General features: G+C 41.0%; 1 protein-coding gene across 13 annotated transcripts in view; it reads left to right on the plus strand.

Annotated features, from left to right (window-relative positions):
- The window catches only part of LOC131362396 (NACHT, LRR and PYD domains-containing protein 12-like), a 152737-nt gene that overhangs the window by 121832 nt on the left and 4248 nt on the right, over positions 1-26657 (plus strand). For 9 of the 13 annotated variants that reach the window (XM_058404354.1, XM_058404347.1, XM_058404346.1 and 6 more), the window contains 3 exons: positions 23482-23655; positions 24475-24648; positions 26227-26400. In XM_058404354.1, the coding sequence (XP_058260337.1) occupies positions 23482-23655; positions 24475-24648; positions 26227-26400 (522 nt within the window). The remainder of the gene's footprint in view (positions 1-23481; positions 23656-24474; positions 24649-26226; positions 26401-26657) is intronic. The other 4 variants (XM_058404351.1, XM_058404357.1, XM_058404350.1 and 1 more) reach the window with 3 other exon arrangements.

Raw genomic sequence — 26657 nt, forward strand, 5'->3', positions numbered from 1 at the left:
ATACACAGACACACACCACGTGACTAAAATACACACCTATACACACACACACACACACCACGTGACTAAAATACACACCTATACACACACACACACACACCACGTGACTAAAATACACACCTATACACACACACACACCACGTGACTAAAATACACACCTATACAAACACACACAAACACCACGTGACTAAAATACACACCTATACACACACACACCACATGACTAATATACACACCTATATACACACACACACACCACGTGACTAAAATACACACCTATACACACACAAACACCACATGACTAAAATACACACCTATACACACACACACACCACGTGACTAAAATACACACCTATACACACCTATACACACACACACCACATGACTAATATACACACCTATATACACACACACACACCACGTGACTAAAATACACACCTATACACACACACACACCACATGACTAAAATACACACCTATACACACACACACACACCATGTGACTAAAATACACACCTATACACACACACACACACCACGTGACTAAAATACACACTATACACACACACCACGAGACTAAAATACACAACTATATACACACACACACCACGTGACTAAAATACATACCTATACACACACACACACCATATGACTAAAATACACACCTATACACACACACACACACACCACATGACTAAAATACACACCTATAAACACACACACCACGTGACTAAAATACACACCTATACACACACACACACCACATGACTAAAATACACACCTTTACAAAAACACACTCACACCACATGACTAAAATACACACCTATAAACACACACACACCACATGACTAAAATACACACCTATACACACACACACACCATGTGACTAAAATACACACCTATACACACACACCACGTGACTAAAATACACACTATACACACACACCACGAGACTAAAATACACAACTATATACACACATACACCACGTGACTAAAATACACACCTATACACACACACCACGTGACTAAAATACACACCTATACACACACACACACCATATGACTAAAATACACACCTATACACACACACACACACACCACATGACTAAAATATACACCCATAAACACACACACCACGTGACTAAAATACACACCCATTCTCACACACACACACACACACCACGTGACTAAAATACATACCTATACACACACACACACCACGTGACTAAAATACACACCTATACACACACACACACCACATGACTAAAATACACACCTATACACACACACACACACAAACCACATGACTAATATACACACCTACACACACACACACACCATCTGACTAAAATACACACCTATACACACACACACACCACATGACTAAAATACACACCTATACACACACACACACACACACACACCACGTTATTAAAATACACACCTATACACACACACACACACACAAACCACATGACTATTATACACACCTACACACACACACACCATGGGACTAAAATACACACCTATACCCACACACACACCACATGACTAAAATACACACCTATTCACAAACACACACCACGTGACTAAAATACACACCTATACACAGACACCATGAAACTAAAATACACAACTATATACACACACACACACACCACGTGACTAAAATACACACCCATACACACACACCACGTGATTAAAATACACACTTATACACACACACATACACACACACACACACCACGTGACTAAAATACACACCTATACACACACACACACACACCATGTGAGTAAAATGCACACCTATACACACACACACCCCGTGACTAAAATACACACCTATACACCCACACACACACACCACATGACTAAAATACTCACCTATACACAAACACCACGTGACTAAAATACACAACTATATACACACACACACCACGTGACTAAAATACACACCTATACACACACACACCACGTGACTAAAATTCACAACTATATACACACACACGCCACATGACTAAAATCCACACCTATACACACACACACACCACGTGACTAAAACACACACCTATACACACACACACACACCACATGACTAAAGTACACACCTATACACACACATACACACCATGTAACTAAAATACACACCTATACACACACACCACGTGACTAATATACACACCTATACACACACGTACACACACCATGTGACTAAAATACACACCTATACACACACACCACGTGACTAAAATACACACCTATACACACACACACACACACCACGTTATTAAAATACACACCTATACACACGCACACACACCCAAACCACATGACTATTATACACACCTACACACACACACACCATGGGACTAAAATACACACCTATACCCACACACACACCACATGACTAAAATACACACCTATTCACAAACACACACCACGTGACTAAAATACACACCTATACACACACACACAAACACACCACGTGACTAAAATACACACCTATACACACACACACACACCACTTGACTAAAATACACACCTAAACACACACACAGACCACGTGATTAAAATACACACCTATACACACACACACACCACGTCACTAAAATACACACCTATTCACACACACACACACCGCGTGACCAAAATACTCACCTATACACACACACACCACGTGACTAAAATACACACCTATACACACACACACACCACATGACTAAAATACACACCTATACACACACACACACCATGTGACTAAAATACACACCTATACACACACACACACCACGTGACTAAAATACACACCTATACACACACACACACCATGTGACTAAAATACACACCTATACACACACACACACACCACGTGACTAAAATACACACCTATACACACACACACACCATGTGACTAAAATACACACCTATACACACACACACCATGTGACTAAAATACACAACTATATACACAGACACACACCATGTGACTAAAATACACACCTATACACACACACCACGTGACTAAAATAGACACCTATACACACACACACACACCATATGACTAAAATACACACCTATACACACACACACACACCACATGACTAAAATACACACCTATACACACACACACCACGTGACTAAAATACACACCTATACACACACACACACCACGTGACTAAAATACACACCTATACACACACACACACCACGTGACTAAAATACACACCTATAAACACACACACCACGTGACGAAAAATACACACCTATACACACACACACACACCACATGACTAAAATACACACCTATACACACACACACCACGTGACTAAAATACACACCTATACACACTCACACACACACACACCACATCACTAAAATACACACCTATAAACACACACACCACATGACTAAAATACACACCTATACACACACACACACCATATGACTAAAATACACACCTATACACAGACACCACGAGACTAAAATACACAACTATATACACACACACCACGTGACGAAAAATACACACCTATACACACACACACACCACATGACTAAAATACACACCTATACACACACACACCACGTGACAAAAATACACACCTATACACACTCACACACACACACACCACATCACTAAAATACACACCTATAAACACACACACCACATGACTAAAATACACACCTATACACAGACACCACGAAACTAAAATACACAACTATATACACACACACACACACCACGTGACTAAAATACACATCTATACACACACACACACACACTACGTGACTAAAATACACACCTATACACACACACACACACACACACACACCACGTGACTAAAATACACACCTATACACACACACACACACACCACGTGACTAAAATACACACCTATACACACACACACCACGTGACTAAACTACACACCTATACACCCACACACACACACCACATGACTAAAATACACACCTATACACAATCACCACGTGACTAAAATACACAACTATATACACACACACACCACGTGACTAAAATACACACCTATACACACACACACCACGTGACTAAAATTCACAACTATATACACACACACGCCACATGACTAAAATACACACCTATACACACACACACACCACGTGACTAAAATACACACCTATACACACACACACACCACATGACTAAAACACACACCTATACACACACACACACACCACATGACTAAAGTACACACCTATACACACACATACACACCATGTGACTAAAATACACACCTATACACACACACCACGTGACTAAAATACACACCTATACACACACGCACACACACCATGTGACTAAAATACACACCTATACACACACACACCACGTGACTAAAATACACACCTATACACACACGCACACACACCATGTGACTAAAATACACACCTATACAAAGCTATACACACACACGCCACGTGACTAAAATACACACTTATACACACACACACACCACATGACTAAAATACACACCACTACACACACACATACAGTATGTGACTAAAATACAGACCTATATACACACACACCACATGACTAAAATACACACCTATACACACACACACACCACGTGACTAAAATACACAACTATATACACACACACACCACGTGACTAAAATACACACCTATACACCCACGCACACCATGTGACTAAAATACACACCTATATACACACACACACCACATGACTAAAATACACACCTATACACACACACACCACGTGACTAAAATACACAACTATATACACACACACACACCACGTGACTAAAATACACACCTATACACACACACCATGAGACTAAAATACACAACTATATACACACACACACACTACGTGACTAAAATACACACCTATACACACACACACACACCACGTGACTAAAATACACACCTATACACACACACACCACATGACTAAAATACACACCTATACACACACACCACGTGACTAAAATACACACCTATACACACACACACACCATATGACTAAAATACACACCTATACACACACACACACACCACATGACTAAAATTCACACCTATAAACACACACACCACGTGACTAAAATAGACACCTATACACGCACACACACCACATGACTAAAATACACACCTATACACACACACACACCATGTGACTAAAATACACACCTATACACACACACACACCACATGACTTAAATACACAACTATATACACAGACACACACACCATGTGACTAAAATACACACCTATACACACACACACACCAATTAACTAAAATACACACCTATACACACACACCACGTGACTAAAATACACACCTATACAAACACACACACACACCACATGATTAAAATACACACCTATACACACACACACCACGTGACTAAAATAGACACCTATACACGCACACACACCACGTGACTAAAATACACACCTATACACACACACACCACTTGACTAAAATAGACACCTATACATGCACACACACCACGTGACTAAAATACACACCTATACATACACACACACCACGTGACTAAAATACACACCTATACACACACACACACCACGTGACTAAAATACACACCTATACACACACACACATTACGTGACTAAAATACACACCTATACACACACACACACCACGTGACTAAAATACACACCTATACACACACACACACACACCACGTGACTAAAATACACACCTATACACACACACCACGAGACTAAAATACACAACTATATACACACACACACCACGTGACTAAAATACACACCTATACACACACACCACGTGACTAAAATACACACCTATACACGCACACACACCACGTGACTAAAATACACACCTATACACACACACACACCACGTGACTAAAATACACACCTATACACACACACACACCACGTGACTAAAATACACACCTATACACACACACACACCACGTGACTAAAATACACACCTATACACACACACACACACCACGTGACTAAAATACACACCTATATACACACACACACACCACGTGACTAAAATACACACCTATATACACACACACACACCACGTGACTAAAATACACACCTATATACACACACACACACCACGTGACTAAAATACACACCTATACACACACACACACACACACCACGAGACTAAAATACACAACTATATACACACACACACACCACGTGACTAAAATACACACCTATATACACACACACACACCACGTGACTAAAATACACACCTATACACACACACACACCACGAGACTAAAATACACAACTATATACACACACACACACACACCACATGACTAAAATACACAACTATATACACAGACACACACACCATGTGACTCAAATACACACCTATACACAGACACCACGAGACTAAAATACACAACTATATACACACACACACACACCACGTGACAAAAACACACACCTATACACACACACACACACCACGTGACAAAAATTCACACCTATACACACACACACACACACCACGTGACAAAAATACACACCTATACACACACACACACACCACATGACTAAAATACACACCTATACACACACACACAAACCACGTGACTAAAATACACACCTATACAAACACACACTCACACGACATGACTAAAATACACACCTATACACACACACACACACACCACGTGACTAAAATACACACAGACAACACGTGACTAAAATACACACACCCACACACACCACGTGACTAAAATACACACAAACACACACACACACACCAGGTGACTAAAATACACACCTATACACACACACACCACATGACTAAAATACACACCTATAAACACACACACCACGTGACTAAAATAGACACCTATACACACACACACACCATGTGACTAAAATACACACCTATACACTCACACACCATGTGACTAAAATACACACCTATACACACACACACACCACATGACTAAAATACACAACTATATACACAGACACACACACCATGTGACTAAAATACACACCTTTACACAGACACCACGAGACTAAAATACACAACTATATACACACACACACACACCACGTGACAAAAATACACACCTATACACACACACACACACACACCACGTGACAAAAATACACATCTATACACACACACACACACACTATGTGACTAAAATACACACCTATACACACACACACACACACTACGTGACAAATTCACACCTATACAGACACACACACACGCCACATGACTTAAATACACACCTATACACACACACACACACCACGTGACTAAAATACACACCTATACACACACACACTACGTGACTAAAATACACACCTATACACACACACACACCATGTGACTAAAATACACACCTATACACACACACACACCACATGACTAAAATACACACCTATACACGCACACACACCACGTGACTAAAATACACACCTATACACACACACACACCATGTGACTAAAATACACACCTATACACACACACACACCATGTGACTAAAATACACACCTATACACACATACACCACGTGACTAAAATCCACAACTATATACACAGACACACACACCATGTGACTAAAATACACACCTATACACACACACACACCATATGACTAAAATACACACCTATACACACACACACACACCACATGACTAAAATACACACCTATACACACACACCACATGACTAAAATACACACCTATACACACACACCACGTGACTAAAATACACACCTATACACACACACACACCATATGACTAAAATACACACCTATACACACACACACACACCACATGACTAAAATACACACCTATACACACACACCACGTGACTAAAATACACAACTATATACACAGACACACACACCATGTGACTAAAATACACCTATACACACACACCACGTGACTAAAATACACACCTATACACACACACACACCATATGACTAAAATACACACCTATACACACACACACACACCACGTGACTAAAATACACAACTATATACACAGACACACACACCATGTGACTAAAATACACACCTATACACACACACCACGTGACTAAAATTCACACCTATACACACACACACACACACTACGTGACTAAAATACACACCTATACACACACACACACACACACACACCACGTGACTTAAATTCACACCTATACACACACACACCACGTGACTAAAATACACACCTATACACACACACACCACGTGACTAAAATACACACCTATACACACACACACCATATGACTAAAATACACACCTATTCACACACACACACACACACCACATGACTAAAATACACACCTATACACACACACACACCATGTGACTAAAATACACACCTATACACACACACACCACGTGACTAAAATACACACCTATACACACACACACACACACCACGTGACTAAAATACACACCTATACACACACACACACCATGTGACTAAAATACACACCTATACACACACACACACCACGTGACTAAAATACACACCTATACACACACACACACCATGTGACTAAAATACACACCTATACACACACACACCACGTGACTAAAATACACACCTATACACACACACACACACACACCACGTGACTAAAATACACACCTATACACACACACACACCACGTGACTAAAATACACACCTATACACACACACACACACACACACACACACCACATGACTAAAATACACAACTATACACACACACACACCACGTGACTAAAATACACACCTATACACAGAGCCAACGAGACTAAAATACACAACTATATATACACACACACACACACACACACACCACGTGACTAAAATTCACACTTATACACACACACACACACACACCACGTGACAAAAATACACAACTATACACACACACACACCACATGACTAAAATACACATCTATACACACACACACACACACTACGTGACTAAAATACACACCTATACACACACACACACACACCACGTGACTTAAATACAAACCTATACACACACACACACACCCCGTGACTAAAATACACACCTATACACACACACACCACATGACTAAAATACACACCTATACACACACACACACCAGGTGACTAATAAACACACCTATACACACACACACCATATGACTAATATACACACCTATATACACACACACACACCACATGACTAAAATACACACCTATACACGCACACACACCATGTGACTAAAATACACACCTATACACACATACACCATGTAACTAAAATACACAGCTATACACACACACACACCACGTGACTAAAATACACACCTATACACACACACACACACCACGTGACTAAAATACACACCTATACACACACACACCACGTGACTAAAATACACACCTATACACACACACACAGCAGGTGACTAAAATACACACCTATACACACACACACCACGTGATTAAATACACAACTATATACACACACACCACGTGACTAAAATACACACCTATACACACACACACCACGTGACTAAAATACACACCTATATACACACACACACCACATGACTAAAATACACACCTATACACACACACACACCATGTGACTAAAATACACACCTATACACACACACACCACGTGACTAAAATACACAACTATATACACAGACACACACACCATGTGACTAAAATACACACCTATACACACACACCACGTGACTAAAATACACACCTATACACACACACACACCATATGACTAAAATACACACCTATACACACACACACACCACATGACTAAACTACACACCTATAAACACACACACCACGTGACTAAAATACACACCTATACACACACACACACCACGTGACTAAAATACACACCTATACACACACACACACCACGTGACTAAAATACACACCTATACACACACACACACCACGTGACTAAAATACACACCTATACACACACACACACCACATGACTAAAATACACACCTATACACACACACACCACGTGACTAAAATACACACCTATACACACACACACACACACACACCACATCACTAAAATACACACCTATAAACACACACACCACGTGACTGAAATAGACACCTATACACACACACACCACATGACTAAAATACACAACTATATACACACACCACGTGATGAAAAATACACACCTATACACACACACACACCACATGACTAAAATACACACCTATACACACACAAACCACGTGACTAAAATACACACCTATACACACACACACACACAAACACACACAACACGTGACTAAAATACACACCTATACACACACACACCACATGACTAAAATACACACCTATACACACACACACACCATATAACCAAAATACACACCTATGCACAGACACCACGAGACTAAAATACACAACTATATACACACACCATGTGATGAAAAATACACACCTACACACACACACACCACATGACTAAAATACACACCTATACACACACACACCACGTGACTAAAATACACACCTATACACACACACACACACACACACCACGTGACTAAAATACACACCTATACACACACACACCACATGACTAAAATACACACCTATACACACACACACACCATATGACTAATATACACACCTATACACACACACACACCACATGACTAAAATACACACCTATACACACACACACACACACCACATCACTAAAATACACACCTATAAACACACACACCACATGACTAAAATACACACCTATACACAGACACCACGAGACTAAAATACACAACTATATACACACACACACACACACCACGTGACTAAAATTCGCACCTATACACACACACACACACAAACCACGTGAGAAAAATACACAACTATACACACACACACACCACGTGACTAAAATACACATCTATACACACACACACACACTATGTGACTAAAATACACACCTATACACACACACACACACACACACACCACGTGACTAAAATACACACCTATACACACACACACACACACCACGTGACTAAAATACACACCTATACACACACACACCACGTGACTAAAATACACACCTATACACACACACACACACACCACATGACTAAAATACACACCTATACACACACACACCACGTGACTAAAATACACACCTATACACTCACACACCACGTGACTAAAATACACACCTATACACACACACACACCACGTGACTGAAATACACTCCTATACACACACACGCACCATGTAACTAAAACACACACCTATACACACACACACACACCACATGACTAAAATACACACCTATACACACACACACACACACCACATGACTAAAATACACACCTATACACACACACACACACACACCACGTGACTAAAATACACACCTATACACACACACACCACGTGACTAAAATAGACACCTATACACGCACACACACCATGTGACTAAAATACACACCTATACACAGCTATACACACACACGCCACGTGACTAAAATACACACTTATACACACACACACACCACGTGACTAAAATACACACCTATACACACACACACCACGTGACTAAAATACACACCTATACACACACACACACACCATGTGACTAAAATACACACCTATACACACACACACACACCACGTGACTAAAATACACACCTATACACACACACACCACGTGACTAAAATACACAACTATATACACACACACACCACGTGACTAAAATACACACCTATATACACACACACACACACACCACGTGACTAAAATACACACCTATACACACACACACCACGTGACTAAAATACACAACTATATACACACACACACACACACCATGTGACTAAAATACACACCTATACCCACACACCATGAGACTAAAATACACAACTATATACACACACACACACACACACACACCACGTGACTAAAATACACACCTATACACACACACACACACAACGTGACTAAAATACACACCTATACACACACACCACGTGACTTAAATACACACCAATACACACACACACAGACCACGTGACTAAAATACACACCTATACACACACACACCACGTGACTAAAATACACACCTATACACACACACCACATGACTAAAATACACACCTATACACACACACACACCATGTGACTAAAATGCACACCTATATACACACACACACACACACCACATGACTAAAATACACACCTATACACACACACACACACACACCATGTGACTACAATACACACCTATACACACACACACACCAGGTGACTAAAATACACACCTATACACACACACACACCACGTGACTGAAATACACACCTATACACACACACCATGTGACTAAAATACACACCTATACACACTTACACACACCACGTGACTAAAATACACACCTTTACACACACACCACGAGACTAAAACACACACCTATACACACACACACACACCACGTGACTAAAATACACACCTATACACACACACACACACACACACCACGTGACTAAAATACACACCTATATACACACACACACCACGTGACTAAAATACACACCTATATACACACACACACACCATGTGACTAAAATACACACCTATACACACACACACACCACGTGACTAAAATACACACCTATACACACACACACACCACGTGACTAAAATACACACCTATACACACACACACCACGTGACTAAAATACACACCTATACACACACACCACAAGACTAAAATACACAACTATATACACACACACACACCACGTGACTAAAATACACACTTATACACACAGACCACGTGACTAAAATACACACCTATACACACACACACACCATATGACTAAAATACACACCTATATACACACACACACACCATGTGACTAAAATAGACACCTATACACGCACACACACCACGTGACTAAAATACAAACCTATACACACACACACCACGTGACTGAAATACACACCTATACACACACACCATGTGACTAAAATACACACCTATACACACTTACACACACCACGTGACTAAAATACACACCTTTACACACACACCACGAGACTAAAATACACACCTATACACACACACACACACCACGTGACTAAAATACACACCTATACACACACACCACGTGACTAAAATACACACCTATACACACACACACACCACGTGACTAAAATACACACCTATACACACACACACACACACACCACATGACTAAAATACACACCTATACACACACACACACCACGTGACTAAAATACACACCTATACACACACACACACACACCACGTGACTAAAATACACACCTATACACACACACACACCACGTGACTAAAATACACACCTATACACACACACACACCACGTGACTAAAATACACACCTATACACACACACACCACGTGACTAAAATACACACCTATACACACACACACACCACGTGACTAAAATACACACCTATATACACACACACACACACACCACGTGACTAAAATACACACCTATACACACACACACACACACACACCACATGACTAAAATCCACACCTATACACACACATACACACACCAGGTGACCAAAATACACACCTATACACACACACACACCACGTGACTGAAATACACACCTATACACACACACACACACACACACCACGTGACTAAAATACACACCTATACACACACACACACACACACCACGTGACTAAAATACACACCTATATACACACACACACCACGTGACTAAAATACACACCTATACACACACACACCACGTGTCTAAAATACACACCTATACACACACACACCCCATGTGACTAAAATACACACCTATACACACACACACCCCATGTGACTAAAATACACACCTATACACACACACACACACACACACCACGTGACTAAAATACACACCTATATACACACACACACACACACCACGTGACTATATTACACACCTATACACACACACACACCACGAGACTAAAATTCACACCTATGCACACACAAATGCACACCACGTGACCAAAATACACACCTATACACAAACACACACAACATGACTAAAATACACACCTATACACACACACACACCACGTGACTAAAATACACACCTATACAAACACAGACACACACACCACGTGACTAAAATACACACCTATACACACACACACACCACGTGACTAAAATTCACACCTATACACACACACATGCACACCACGTGACTAAAATACACACCTATACACACACACACACCACGTGACTAAAATACACACCTATACACACACACACACACCACGTGACTAAAATACACACCTATACACACACACACACCACGTGACTAAAATACACACCTATACACACACACACACACACACACCACGTGACTAAAATACACACCTATACACACACACACACCACGTGACTAAAATACACACCTATACACACACACACACCACGTGACTAAAATACACACCTATACACACACACACACACCACGTGACTAAAATACACACCTATACACACACACACACACACACCACGTGACTAAAATACACACCTATACACACACACACACCACGTGACTAAAATACACACCTATACACACACACACACACACACACACCACATGACTAAAATACACACCTATACACCCACACACACCCCGTGACTAAAATACACATCTATATACACTCACACACCACGTGACTAAAATACACACCTATACACGCACACACACCACGTGACTAAAATACAAACCTATACACACACACACCACGTGACTGAAATACACACCTATACACACACACACACACCATGTGACTAAAATACACACCTATACACACTTACACACACCACGTGACTAAAATACACACCTATACACACACACCACGAGACTAAAATACACAACTATATACACCCACACACACCACGTGACTAAAATACACACCTATACACACACACACACCACATGACTAAAATACACACCTATACACACACACACCACGTGACTAAAATACACACCTATACACACACACACCACGTGACTAAAATACACACCTATACACACACACACACCACGTGACTAAAATACACACCTATACACACACACCACGTGACTAAAATACACACCTATACACACACACACACACACCACGTGACTAAAATACACACCTATACACACACACACACCATGTGACTAAAATACACACCTATACACACACACACACCACGTGACTAAAATACACACCTATACACACACACACCACGTGACTAAAATACACACCTATACACACACACACACACCACGTGACTAAAATACACACCTATATACACACACACACACCACGTGACTAAAATACACACCTATACACACACACACACCATGTGACTAAAATACACACCTATATACACACACACACACCACGTGACTAAAATACACACCTATACACACACACACACACACACACCACGTGACTAAAATACACACCTATACACACACACCACGTGACTAAAATACACACCTATACACACACACACACACACACACACACACACCACGTGACTAAAATACACACCTATACACACACACACACACCACGTAACTAAAATACACACCTATACACACACACACACACTCACACCACGTGATTAAAATACACACCTATACACGCACACACAACGTGATTAAAATACACACCTATACACACACACACACAACGTGACTAAAATACACACCTATACACACACACACACACACCACGTGACTAAAATACACACCTATACACACACACACACACCACGTGACTAAAATACACACCTATACACACACACACACACACACCACATGACTAAAATACACACCTATACACACACACACACCACGTGACTAAAATACACACCTATACACACACACACACACACACACACCACATGACTAAAATACACACCTATACACACACACACACACACACACACCACGTGACTAAAATCCACACCTACACACACACACACACACACACACCACGTGACTAAAATTCACACCTATACACACACACATGCACACCACGTGACTAAAATACACACCTATACACACACACACACCACATGACTAAAATACACACCTATACACACACACACACCACATGACTAAAATACACACCTATACACACACACACACACACACACCACGTGACTAAAATACACACCTACACACACACACACACACACCACGTGACTAAAATACACACCTATACACACACACACACCACGTAACTAAAATTCACACCTATACACACACACATGCACACCACGTGACCAAAATACACACCTATACACACACACACACCACATGACTAAAATACACACCTATACGCACACACACACCACGTGACTAAAATACACACCTATACACACACACACACCACGTGACTAAAATACACACCTATACACACACACACACACACACCACGTGACTAAAATACACACCTATACACACACACACACCACGTGACTAAAATACACACCTATACACACACACACACACACCACGTGACTAAAATACACACCTATACACACACACACACCACGTGACTAAAATACACACCTATACACACACACACACACCACGTGACTAAAATACACACCTATACACACACACACACACACCACGTGACTAAAATACACACCTATACACACACACACACACCACGTGACTAAAATACACACCTATACACACACACACACACCACGTGATTAAAATACACACCTATACACACACACACCACATGACTAAAATACACACCTATACACACACACACACCACATGACTAAAATACACACCTATACACACACACAAACACCACGTGACTAAAATACACACCTATACACACACACACACCACGTGACTAAAATACACACCTATACACACACAAACACCACGTGACTAAAATACACACCTATACACACACACACACCACGTGACTAAAATTCACACCTATACACACACACACACACACCACATGATTAAAATACACACCTATACACACACACACACCACATGACTAAAATACACACCTATACACACACACACACACACACACACACACACCACGTGACTAAAATACACACCTATACACACACACACACACACCACGTGACTAAAATACACACCTATATACACACACACACCACGTGACTAAAATACACACCTATACACACACACACACCATGTGACTAAAATACACACCTATACACACACACACACACACACACCACATGACTAAAATCCACACCTATACACACACATACACACACCAGGTGACCAAAATACACACCTATACACACACACACACACACACACACCACATGACTAAAATACACACCTATATACACACACACACACACACCAGGTGACTAAAATACACACCTATATACACACACACACACACCACGTGACTAAAATACACACCTATACACACACACACACCACGTGACTAAAATACACACCTATACACACACACACCACGTGACTAAAATACACACCTATACACACACACACACACCACGTGACTAAAATACACACCTATACACACACACCACGTGACTAAAATACACACCTATATACACACACACACACCATGTGTCTAAAATACACACCTATACACACACACACCACGTGACTAAAATACACACCTATACACACACACACACACACCACGTGACTAAAATACACACCTATACACACACACACACACTCCACGTGACTAAAATTCACACCTATACACACACACACACACCACGTGATTAAAATACACACCTATACACACACACACCACATGACTAAAATACACACCTATACACACACACACACCACATGACTAAAATACACACCTATACACACACAAACACCACGTGACTAAAATACACACCTATACACACACACACACCACGTGACTAAAATACACACCTATACACACACACACCACGTGACTAAAATACACACCTATACACACACACACACCACGTGACTAAAATACACACCTATACACACACACACACACACCACGTGACTAAAATACACACCTATACACACACACACACCACGTGACTAAAATACACACCTATACACACACACACACACACACACACCACGTGACTAAAATACACACCTACACACACACACACACACACCACGTGACTAAAATACACACCTATACACACACACACACCACGTGACTAAAATACACACCTATACACACACACACACACACACACACCACGTGACTAAAATACACACCTATACACACACACACACCACGTGACTAAAATACACACCTATACACACACACACACCACATGACTAAAATACACACCTATACACACACACACACACACCACGTGACTAAAATACACACCTATACACACACACACACACACACACCACGTGACTAAAATACACACCTATACACACACACACACCACGTGACTAAAATACACACCTATACACACACACACACCACGTGACTAAAATACACACCTATACACACACACACACCACGTGACTAAAATACACACCTATACACACACACACACACCACGTGACTAAAATACACACCTATACACACACACACACACACCACGTGACTAAAATACACACCTATACACACACACACACCACGTGACTAAAATACACACCTATACACACACACACACCAGGTGACTAAAATACACACCTATACACACACACCTGCACACCACGTGACTAAAATACACATCTATACACACACACACACCACATGACTAAAATGCACACCTATACACAGACACACACACACTCCACATGACTAAAATACACACCTATACAAACACACATCATGTGACTAAAATCCACACCTATATACACACACCACATGACTAAAATACCCACCTATACACACACACCACATGACTAAAATACACACTCACACACCACATGACTAAAATACACACCTGTACACACACACACATACCATGTGACTAAAATACACAACTATATATACAGACACACACACCACGTGACTAAAATACACACCTATACACACACACCACGAGACTAAAATACACAACTATATACACACACACACACCACGTGACTAAAATACACACCTATATACACACACACACCATATGACTAAAATACACACCTATACACACACACACACCACGTGACTAAAATACACACCTATACACACACACACACCATATGACTAAAATACACACCTATACACACACACACACCACGTGACTAAAATACACACCTATACACACACACACCACGTGACTAAAATACACACCTATACACACACACACACACACCAGGTGACTAAAATACACACCTATACACACACACACACCACGTGACTAAAATACACACCTATACACACACACACACACCACGTGACTGAAATACACACCTATACACACACACACACACACCATGTGACTAAAATACACACCTATACACACTTACACACACCACGTGACTAAAATACACACCTTTACACACACACCACGAGACTAAAATACACACCTATACACACACACACACACCACGTGACTAAAATTCACACCTATACACACACACACACACACACCACGTGATTAAAATACACACCTATACACACACACACACCACGTGACTAAAATTCACACCTATACACACACACATGCACACCACGTGACTAAAATACACACCTATACACACACACACACCACGTGACTAAAATACACACCTATACACACACACACACACACCACGTGACTAAAATACACACCTATACACACACACACCACATGACTAAAATACACACCAATACATACACACAACACGTGACTAAAATACACACCTATACACACACACACACACACAAACACACACAACACATGACTAAAATACACACCTATACACACACACACCACGTGACTAAAATACACACCTATACACACACACACACACACACACACACACCAGGTGACTAAAATACACACCTATACACACACACACACACACACACCACGTGACTAAAATACACACCTATACACACACACACACACCACGTGACTAAAATACACACCTATACACACACACACACACCACGTGACTAAAATACACACCTATACACACACACACACACCACATGACTAAAATACACACCTATACACACACACACACCACATGACTAAAATACACACCTATACACACACACACACACACACACCACGTGACTAAAATACACACCTATACACACACACACACACACACACTGACTAAAATACACACCTATACACACACACACACCACGTGACTAAAATACATGCCTATACAAACACACACACACACACCACATGACTAAAATACACACCTATACACACATACACACACACCCCCACACAGACCAGGTGACTAAAATACACAACTATACACACACACACACCATGTGACTAAAATACACACCTATACACACACACACACACACACCAAGTGACTAAAATACACACCTATACACACACACACACACCACGTGACTAAAATACACACCTATACACACACACACACACCACGTGACTAAAATACACACCTATACACACACACACACACACCAGGTGACTAAAATACACACCTATACACACACACACACACACACCATGTGACTAAAATACACACCTATACACACACACACACACACCATGTGACTAAAATACACACCTATACACACACACACACACCACGTGACTAAAATACACACCTATACACACACACACACCAGGTGACTAAAATACACACCTATACACACACACACACACACACACCACGTGACTAAAATACACACCTATACACACACACACAACATGTGACTAAAATACACACCTATACACACACACACCACGTGACTAAAATACACACCTATACACACACACACACCACGTGACTAAAATACACACCTATACACACACACACACACACACACCACGTGACTAAAATACACACCTATACACACACACACACACACACACCACGTGACTAAAATACACACCTATACACACACACACACCACGTGACTAAAATACACACCTATACACACACAGACACACACACCACGTGACTAAAATACACACCTATACACACACACACACCACGTGACTAAAATACACACATATACACACACACACGCACACCACGTGACTAAAATACACACCTATACACACACACACACCACGTGACTAAAATACACACCTATACACACACACACACACACCACGTGACTAAAATACACACCTATACACACACACACACCACGTGACTAAAATACACACCTATACACACACACACGCACACCACGTGACTAAAATACACATCTATACACACACACACACCACGTGACTAAAATGCACACCTATACACAGACACACACCACGTGACTAAAATACACACCTATACACACACACACACACCACGTGACTAAAATACACACCTATATACAAACACACATCATGTGACTAAAATCCACACCTATATACTCACACCACATGACTAAAATACACACTCACACACCACATGACTAAAATACACACCTGTACACACACACACATACCATGTGACTAAAATACACAACTATATTTACAGACACACACACCACGTGACTAAAATACACACCTATACACACACACCACGAGACTAAAATACACACCTATACACGCACACACACCACGTGACTGAAATACACACCTATACACACACACACCACGTGACTAAAATACACACCTATACACACACACAAACCACGTGACTAAAATACACACCTATACACACACACACACCACGTGACTAAAATACACACCTATACACACACACCACGTGACTAAAATACACACCTATACACACACACACACACCACGTGACTAAAATACACACCTATACACACACACACACACCACGTGACTATAATACACACCTATACACACACACACACCACGTGACTAAAATACACACCTATACACACACACACCACGTGACTAAAATACACACCTATACACACACACCACGAGACTAAAATACACACCTATATACACACACACACACACCACGTGACTAAAATACACACCTATACACACACACACACACACACACCACGTGACTAAAATACACACCTATACACACACACACACAACGTGACTAAAATACACACCTATACACACACACACACACACCACGTGACTAAAATACACACCTATTCACACACACACACACACCAGGTGACTAAAATACACACCTATACACACACACCACGTGACTAAAATACACACCTATTCACACACACACACACACACACCACGTGACTAAAATACACACCTATTCACACACACACACACACACACCACGTGACTAAAATACACACCTATACACACACACACACACACCACGTGACTAAAATACACACCTATACACACACACACCACGTGACTAAAATACACACCTATACACACACACACACACCATGTGACTAAAATACACACCTATACACACTTACACACACCACATGACTAAAATACACACCTATACACACACACCACGAGACTAAAATACACAACTATATACACACACACACACCACGTGACTAAAATACACACCTATACACACACACACACACCACGTGACTAAAATACACACCTATACACACACACACACCACGTGACTAAAATACACACCTATACACACACACCACGTGACTAAAATACACACCTATACACACACACACACACACCACGTGACTAAAATACACACCTATACACACACACACACCACGTGACTAAAATACACACCTATACACACACACACCACGTGACTAAAATACACACCTATACACACACACCACGAGACTAAAATACACACCTATATACACACACACACACACCACGTGACTAAAATACACACCTATACACACACACACACACACCACGTGACTAAAATACACACCTATACACACACACACACCACGTGACTAAAATACACACCTATACACACACACACACACACCACGTGACTAAAATACACACCTATTCACACACACACACACACCACGTGACTAAAATACACACCTATACACACACACACACACACCACGTGACTAAAATACACACCTATTCACACACACACACACACACACCACGTGACTAAAATACACACCTATACACACACACACACACACCACGTGACTAAAATACACACCTATACACACACACACACCACTTGACTAAAATACACACCTATACACACACACACCACGTGACTAAAATACACACCAATATACACACACATACCATGTGTCTAAAATACACACCTATACACATGTTGAGTATCTGTTGATGAAGAGTGTGTTATTGTGTGTCTGCAGGTTGTGTGGTTGTAATTTCTCAGATGAAGGCTGTTCTGCTCTGACTTCAGCTCTGAGATCAAACCCCTCACACCTGAGAGAACTGAATCTGTCCTGGAATAAACTAGGAGACTCAGGAGTGAAGAGTCTCTCTGCTCTACTGGAGAATCCTCTCTGTAAACTGGAGACACTGAGGTAAGATCATCTCTCTGAGAGTCACATGACCTGATCCTCACTAAGACACTTTCTCTAATAGTGAGACTGAAGCAGGGGTTTTAGGTTCACCCAGGGGCGTCACTAGGGCTCGAGCCCCGAATGATTTTAATCTAGCCCTGAATGATTTATCCTGAATTTTACCACCAGATTGTAGAGGAATTAAGGAAATGTTGATCGCTTTAGTTGAGCACTGTTACCGTTTACTGTATCTCTCTCCAAACACACACACACACACTCACACACACTCACACACACACACACACACACACACATGCAAGCCAAAATACTACGAGTGTGCACTCGAATATGCTCTAGATCCACTCTCGCGATACTTTAATCTCACACACCTATCTCACACACACACCATATGACTAAAATACACACCTATACACACACACACACCACATGACTAAAATACACACCTATAAACACACACACCACGTGACCAAAATACACACCTATACACACATACACACACCATATGACTAAAATACACACACCACGTGACTAAAATACACACCTATACAAACACACACACACACACCATGTGACCAAAATACACACCTATACACACACACACCACGTGACTAAAATACACACCTATACACACACACACACCACGTGACTAAAATACACACCTATACACACACACACACCACGTGACTAAAACACACACACACACACCACATGACTAAAATACACACCTATATACACACACACACACCACGTGACTAAAATACACACCTATATACATGTTGAGTATCTGTTGATGAAGAGTGTGTTATTGTGTGTCTGCAGGTTGGAGTATTGTGGTGTCTCAGATGAAGACTGTTCTGCTCTGACTTCAGCTCTGAGATCAAACCCCTCACACCTGAGAGATCTGAATCTGTCTAGGAATAATCTAGGAGACTCAGGAGTGAAGAGTCTCTCTGCTCTACTGGAGAATCCTCTCTGTAAACTGGAGACACTGAAGTAAGATCATCTCTCTGAGAGTCACATGACCTGCTCCTCACTAAGACACTTTCTCTAATAGTGAGACTGAAGCAGGGGTTTTAGGTTCACCCAGGGGCGTCACTAGGGCTCGAGCCCCGAATGATTTTAATCTAGCCCTGAATGATTTATCCTGAATTTTACCACCGGAGTGTAGAGGAATTAAGGAAATGTTGATCGCTTTAGTTGAGCACTGTTACCGTTTACTGTATCTCTCTCCACACACACACACACACACACACACGCCAAACACACATACACACACACAGAAACACACACACGCAAGCTAAAATACTACGAGTGTGCACTCGAATATGCTCTAGATCCGCTTTCGCGATACTTTAATGTCATACACCTATCTCACACACACACACACACACACCAGGTGACTAAAATACACACCTATACAAACACACACACCTATACACACACACACACCACGTGAGTAAAATACACACCTATACACACACACACACACACCATGTGACTAAAATATACACCTATACACACTCACACACACCATGTGAGTAAAATACACACCTATACACACACACACACACACACCACGTGACTAAAATACACACCTATACACACACACACACACACACACCAGGTGACTAAAATACACACCTATACACACACACACACACACACCACGTGACTAAAATACACATCTATACACACACACACACACCACGTGACTAAAATACACATCTATACACAGACACACACACCACATGACTAAAATACACACCTATACACACACACACACCAGGTGACTAAAATACACACTTATATACACACACACACCAGGTGACTAAAATATACACCTATACACACTCACACACACCTATACACACACACACACCACGTGACTAAAATACACACCTATACACACACACACACACCAGGTGACTAAAATACACACCTATACACACACACACACACACATACCACATGACTAAAATATACACCTATACACACACACACACACACACACCAGGTGACTAAAATACACACCTATACACACACACACACAAACCACATGACTAAAATATACACCTATACACACACACACACACCAGGTGACTAAAATACACACCTATACACACACACACACACACACACCACGTGACTAAAATACACATCTATACACACACACACACACCACATGACTAAAATACACATCTATACACACACACACACACACACCAGGTGACTAAAATACACACTTATACACACTCACACACACCAATATACACACACACACACCAGGTAACTAAAAAACACACTTACACACACACACCACGTGACTAAAATACACACCTATACACAAACACCCATACACACACACACACCACATGACTAAAATACACACCTATACACACACACACACCATGTGACTAAAATACACACCTATACACACACACACACACACACACACACACACAAACCACTTGACTAAAATACACAGACACACACACACCAGGTGACTAAAATACACACCTATATACATGTTGAGTATCTGTTGATGAAGAGTGTGTTATTGTGTGTCTGCAGGTTGTGGGATTGTGATTTCTCAGATGAAGACTGTGCTGCTCTGACTTCAGCTCTGAGATCAAACCCCTCACACCTGAGAGACCTGAATCTGTCTGAGAATAATCTAGGAGACTCAGGAGTGAAGAGTCTCTCTGCTCTACTGGAGAATCCTCTCTGTAAACTGGAGACACTGAAGTAAGATCATCTCTCTGAGAGTCACATGACCTGCTCCTCACTAAGACACTTTCTCTAATAGTGAGACTGAAGCAGGGGTTTTAGGTTCACCCAGGGGCGTCACTAGGGCTCGAGCCCCGAATGATTTTAATCTAGCCCTGAATGATTTATCCTGAATTTTACCACCGGAGTGTAGAGGAATTAAATAAATGTTGATCGCTTTAGTTGAGCACTGTTACCGTTTACTGTACGCGATTTTGACTGACATCTCTCTCCAC

Source organism: Hemibagrus wyckioides, linkage group LG12 (assembly GCF_019097595.1).
Source record: "Hemibagrus wyckioides isolate EC202008001 linkage group LG12, SWU_Hwy_1.0, whole genome shotgun sequence".
Taxonomy (NCBI): Eukaryota; Metazoa; Chordata; class Actinopteri; order Siluriformes; family Bagridae; genus Hemibagrus; species Hemibagrus wyckioides.